Source organism: Telmatherina bonti (assembly GCF_933228915.1).
Source record: "Telmatherina bonti genome assembly, chromosome: 21".
NCBI classification, from domain to species: domain Eukaryota; kingdom Metazoa; phylum Chordata; class Actinopteri; order Atheriniformes; family Telmatherinidae; genus Telmatherina; species Telmatherina bonti.
In genome coordinates this window covers 23,969,641-23,975,941 of record NC_136630.1, presented here as the reverse complement: position 1 = coordinate 23,975,941, position 6,301 = coordinate 23,969,641, and the positions used below count along the sequence as shown (strand labels likewise).

Genomic DNA, 6,301 nt, shown 5'->3' with positions numbered 1-6,301 from the left:
AATTTGTACATACATGCACAAACAAATGAAATGTCTCTGAACATATGTTCATCCATCACAACGTAAGGAAAATCGTGTGTATATGCAGGATGTTTCTATGCACCGCTGACTATTTTTTTCTATAACAAACATGAGAGCTCCACTTGGTTGGGTTTGCCTCTCATCTACTTCTATCCCAGGTGCCTCCCCCCCCCAAATTGTGTGTGTGGTTTTTTTTGTTTTTTTTTTAAAAAGTCAAAACTGGCCAAAGGTTATATTTACTTTTTTTCCATCTTGCAAAATGTAGACTTTCTTATCTCAACTGTCTGCAAAAAGCAGAAAATAATAGCATGTTGGGGCATTACTCAAAGTGTAGGGAGGACATTTTTAATGTATCACTGGACTTACGTAAAGCCTCCTTTCACCTGTTGCTGCTGGATGTGCTGAGACTGTTATTGCTCGTCAATGGAAATAGTCGTTGTGCTTCAAGCGAGCTTATTATATCTTTGTTTTCTTTCTCTCCATAGATCTGTCTTGCTATTTTACTGTCTCTCTACAGTTGGAATGTGATAACTGTGGCTCCTTGTATATGAAATTTCCTGCTCATCCCAATCCCCGGAGCCCCAGACCCTTAGATTCCACAGCCTCAAAATCTTAGCACCCTGTTTACTTTTATCTTAGAATAAACCCTCTTAAGTCTCCTTTTTAACCTTATTTCCACAGCTGTGCTCTGTAAAATTCATCTCTTTGAAGTATTTAAGTCAGGCCCATTAACCCTTACTATTGCCATATTCCTTTCTTAATACACCTTTATGCCCCACTCTCATCATTTTTAGACACTTAGAACAGTTGATTGCTGAAAGTCCAGTGAAAAGTCATGGCCTTGGATCAGTGGTCATTCCTCCCACCCTCCCCCAACGTCTCTATCCCTCCACCTCTCCTGTACGACTCCTACAACCAAGACAATGAGTCGTACCTGGATTATAACCTCTCAGGGACCAGCGAGCCTCACCAGGACAAGACCAGCTCTATGGTTATTACCCTCATCTACTTCATGGTGTGTGCTGTTGGATTATGTGGCAATACACTGGTCATCTACGTGATCCTGCGCTATGCCAAAATGAAGACGGTGACCAACATCTACATCCTGAACCTGGCAGTGGCAGATGTTCTGTGCATGATGAGCCTGCCGTTCATCGCTCTGCAGCTGGCGCTGGTCCATTGGCCCTTTGGAGAGGCTTTGTGCAGGGTGATCATGACTGTAGGTGGGTGTAGAAAGGAGATGTTAACTTCTTTGTTATAGTGAAATATGTAATTTTGAGTCTCAAAAGTGAATCAGATATTTATTACCTCAACATATGTCAGATTACCATTTTTTCTTTTTTTGTTGCCAAACAAACCAGCAGGCTTGTTTGCGTTTGGCAATGGAAATGTCACAGGACTCTCATGCAGGGACTCACCTTAGTGCCAGATTTTCTTACTTATGTTGTTAAGTTTTGGTTAAACAAACAGGACTTGTCAGAATTTGCAAACGTGTTTTGTAAGAAAATACAATCTTTCACAGTCCTTAAAGTTTAACTCTGAAGCTGAGGTGACAGTGATATTGAACTCTTTGGGTTGATAAACATTCATTTTTACTCATGAATGTGGCTAAAAAAATGTGAGATCAGTCTCCCGCAATCTGATTTTATGCACATTTTTATCTCAAAAAAAAAAAAAGAAAATGAAAGAAATGAAAAGGAAAACCTTGAATTTGTCATTTAAATATTTAGACATTGTAAGTTATGTTAGAAGACACTCTCATGATTACAGACTGGTAATATTAGTTGTTGACAGATACCAGTCTCCAGGGTTTACCATCAAAGTACTTCATCCAGTTTTTTTCTTTTTTTGGAGTATAACTCGCAGTTTTACATTAGAGTAAAGCCTTGCATACACACATACGCTCCTTTCTGTTTTTTTCCGTCATTTAGTGGACATTTAGCCAGACGTAGCAAACAGAAAGGGGCAGTGTTGTGTCATCTAACTTATGATCAACTGCTGGAAGCAATGAAGAAGAAGCCACATACACTAGTGCTGGTCTACTTTCTTTTTATAACTCTTTCTGAGGACATGCAGAATCCCGATCTCTTGCACCGTTGCCTAATGCCTAATGTATAATGTTATTGAACTCTACAGTGCCCTCTAGTGGATGTGTTGCCTAACAACCATGCCAACACACAGGACATGTGGACGTATGTGTGCACAGATGTTTGACAACATATATGCAGACGGCCTGATTTACAAACATAAAAGAAGCATGAATTAATCTGTAGCACTACCTACCACACCACCTAACTTGCCTAATTTAACAGGTTATCACAGTATTAAAAGCCACAATAAATCCTAAAGATTCTTCATTATCTTCACTTTACATAAAAGATCATGCCTGAACGGTAACGAGAGATTAACTCAAAATACACACCGAACAAAAACAAAGTTATTTTATGTCTAAGGTTGGGCCACATTGTGGCAATCCTTTAAATGTAAGACTTGAGAAGCAACAACATTGAAACAACATAAATAGAGGGGTTTTGGTGCATTTGGTTAACTACTGTGACAAGGCACCTACATTCCCAAAATCAGCTTGTTTCATTGAAATAAAGCCAAGTTTGGCTTTCCATTATGACACGAGTAATAACTTTGTTGTTTTTGAGTTAATGTGAAAGAAAAAAGGTCTCTGCATTTTAATCTCTGCATTTGTATTAATTAAAATTTATAGATTTATAAGGAGAGTTCATGCAATTTCTTTTACATTTATATTGTTGGGAATTTAATTAGTACATAGGTATCATGATAATTGTAAAATGATGATTATTTGATTGACAATCGTGACAAGAAAATCCTAATCGTAACATCCCTTGACGCAGAGTGCATGGAAATGTGTAGAAATGTCAGCGCATGTCTTAATTTAGCTCAAATTCTCTACACATTTAATTGAAAACCCACATATACACGTACAAATGGTTTCCTTTAACAGCAAAATAATGGTTTTATATTTGCAAATGCTACGTCTTGAGCTACAGCTTGATCAAACTTAAGTACACCATTTCTAGATATTGAATGTAAATAACGTGATTAGAAAAGCATGTATAAGAGACAGCTTGGATCAGCATAAAAAGTTGAAGGAATGATGGAAAAAAGCCACTTTGGTTCTGTCCACACACGTCCCATTCTGGGCATACAAAAACCAAATCTTCTTTAATGAACTGCACTTTTGCACTTTCTGGATGGACTGAAATAACACCACAATGTGTTCTTATTTTTTGGGCTTTAGTAGAGCTATGACATGTTGCAGAGTCACCTCAAATCATTGAACTTCAAATATGACTAACATAGTGATGATGAGTAACCATGTGACACATAACCACAACTCACCTTCCTTTTCTCTTCACCCCTGTGCTTGCTCTCCTCCTTTGCCCCATTCCAGACTCTCTTAATCAGTTCACCAGCATCTTCTGCCTCATGGTGATGAGCATCGATCGATACCTGGCTGTTGTCCATCCCATTAGGTCCACAAAGTGGCGGAAGCCCCGTATAGCCAAACTAATAAACCTCACAGTATGGGGGGTGTCACTGTTAGTCATCCTACCAACTATGATCTTCAGTGGCCTGAATAAGGTGCCAGTTTGTGGGATAGTGTGGCCCGAGCCTCAGGAGGTCTACTACACAGCCTTCATATTCTACACCTTCTTTGTTGGATTCTTCTTGCCACTGGCAGTCATCTGTCTCTGCTACCTGCTAATTATAGTCAAGGTAAGGACCTGCCACAGGATGCGCTGGATAAAACAATGTTTATTTCCATGTTGTTGATGCTGCTGCTTATAAATAAAGACAATGCAGTAATTCAACCAATCTTTCATTTACATTTGAATATAGAAAATATATATTTAATGTTTAAACTGAAAAAATTTACTATTTGTTGAAAAAAATGGCTTGAAAAGAAACAGATGAAGGAAGATGCTGCAGTTTATTGGGTTAACTGTATGAAAAGAGCACCTCAGAGAGGCGGAGTCTCTCAGATGTAAACCTGACATTGCAAAAGACTTCACGTTGTGCAGCTGCGGTGGGCCAAGCCCTTTAAAATGAACTGAGTCAAAGTGGAAAACTGTTTTGTGATGAGAAAACTGAAATGTAAAGCTTTCATAGGCTTTTATCCAAATACCATATTTTTCAAGAAAAACTTGACATATTTCACTAAAGCGCAGACTGTATCTGTTGCTACCAAACAGGACTGTTGCAGAGTTTGCAGCTGCCTTGTCTGGTGACCAGTAATCTCTCAAACGGTAAAGCAGAACACAAAGAAGTCAATCAAGGACAATGGAGCCACCAGAATCCTATAAGAGACCAGGATCGAACAACACTCTTGGTGACATGTACAGACTATTGTTAAAAGAAGGTGCACAGTGGTAAACAATACCCTTCTTCTCAACCTTTTTCAGATGCTGCTGCCACCAAATTCAAGATATTTTTAATTAAAAGAAAAGCAAAAAGTCTCATTTTCAACACCTGATGGGTTTTTCATGTATCTGATATGTAATCAAACTTGCAAATCTGCCAATCTGGTTTTGACTTACATTTCACACAGTCCCAACTTGCTACCTAAAGTCACCACACAGGAGAGCAGTCATCTTCAGAAGTTACCGTACAGCTAATTATATACAAAAGTATGTTGAAAGTAATTTTCTTTTAAAAGCTCACAACCCCGACAGGATATCTGGGTTTTATATGACTGAACAGGAGTTGTCTAACTCTCACAAGGCTACACAGGATAGGAGGAGGAAGCACAAATAGTGTTGAATTAATGAACATTCGATGAAATTTGTAAAACCTCCTTTATGAGTTATTTTGACTGGAAAAGGCTACACAGGATTTAAGCCTGTGCAGTATTTAAAGGGAGAAAAGGTTTTCCTTACAGGGATGTTGACTTTCATTAAAATTAATACAAGCCATTTACAATTATGTGAGTTTTCTTCTTCTTCTCTTTCTCTTTGCTTGAGTGCTGCCCTACAGCAGTATTCTCAGTACAGCCACCTGTTGCTGGAAGCAGTTTTTAATTATTAACATTTTTTGCTTTCTTGCAAAGTGTTACATGAGGGAACCTTTCTGCTATATGTCCCTTAAAATTGAAGCAACAACTGGCAGCGCAGTGGCTCCATGTCTAAAGAACACTAATTAACATGCTTTGTCTTGTTTATTAAGTCACTGTGTTCAGCCAAGATAAGACACTACTCACATAAAGTCACAACCTTGTTTTGTTGAACTGCTTTAATAAATGAAAAAACAACGTGCAAGGGAAACTCAAAGCCATTTTCAAACTAAAATTGCATTTGGCAAATGGATTTTCTTTCGATTTTTGATCACTGTCTGCATTTTGGACCATGTGATCGATCTATAGATCGATTTATTGTTACATCCCTTTTATAGTCTGTGCATTAGCTTGTATGGACACAGTTAATATAAATAGCAGAACTTACATAGATTCTGTAATTGGATCACAATGAATTGATTATGTCCATTAAAGAACTTTAAGGTGACGTTGTGCTATTTAAGGCATTTAAGCCACTTTCCATTTCCTTTGCTAGGTAAAGTCGTCTGGCTTGCGCGTGGGCTCCACAAAGCGCAAGCGTTCTGAGCGAAAGGTGACGCGTATGGTGTCCATCGTGGTGGCGGTGTTCGTCCTCTGCTGGCTGCCTTTCTACATTTTCAACGTCACCTCCGTCACCAGCTCCATAAAGCCCACCTCTGCTTTGAAGAGCACGTTTGACTTTGTGGTGGTGCTGGGCTATGCCAACAGCTGCGCCAACCCCATCCTGTACGCCTTCCTGTCGGACAACTTCAAGAAGAGCTTTCAGAATGTTTTGTGCCTCAAGAAGGTGGCGGGCCTGGATGAGATAGAGCGCAGCGACAGCAGGGCGGACCGGAGCAGGATGGTCAACGAGGCCATGCTCATCGCAGCCAACTTGGAGACTCACAATGCCTCCCTGCTCAACGGTGAGCTGCAGACCAGTATCTGAGGCCAGAGGAGTGGCAGTGACATCCAGGGAGGGGTGCAGAAGCTTCTTCCAGACTAAATGAGCTGCCAGGTTACTGTTAGTGACCCTTGTTCAAAGAAGTGGGAGTTGGAAGGTGACGCAATACTTGCTCATGGACACATGAGCAAAGTCGAAGAGAAAAATAAACAATTTCTCAACGGTTTTGAGAGGTCAGGGGAAGTACACTAACTCCAACTGAAGCCACTTGGTGACCGGATCAATGAGGCAACTTCAGCTTGTTAACCCTG

General features: G+C 39.8%; 1 protein-coding gene across 1 annotated transcript; it reads left to right on the top strand.

Moving 5' to 3' along the window:
• Positions 1-856: 856 nt before the first annotated feature.
• sstr2a (somatostatin receptor 2a) lies at positions 857-6,035 on the top strand (the record flags this gene model as incomplete). The annotated part of the gene is made up of 3 exons (XM_079261501.1): positions 857-1,244; positions 3,449-3,774; positions 5,604-6,035. The coding sequence occupies 3 exons, from the start codon at positions 857-859 to the stop codon at positions 6,033-6,035; spliced, it is 1,146 nt and encodes a 381-aa protein (XP_079117627.1).
• Positions 6,036-6,301: the final 266 nt, after the last annotated feature.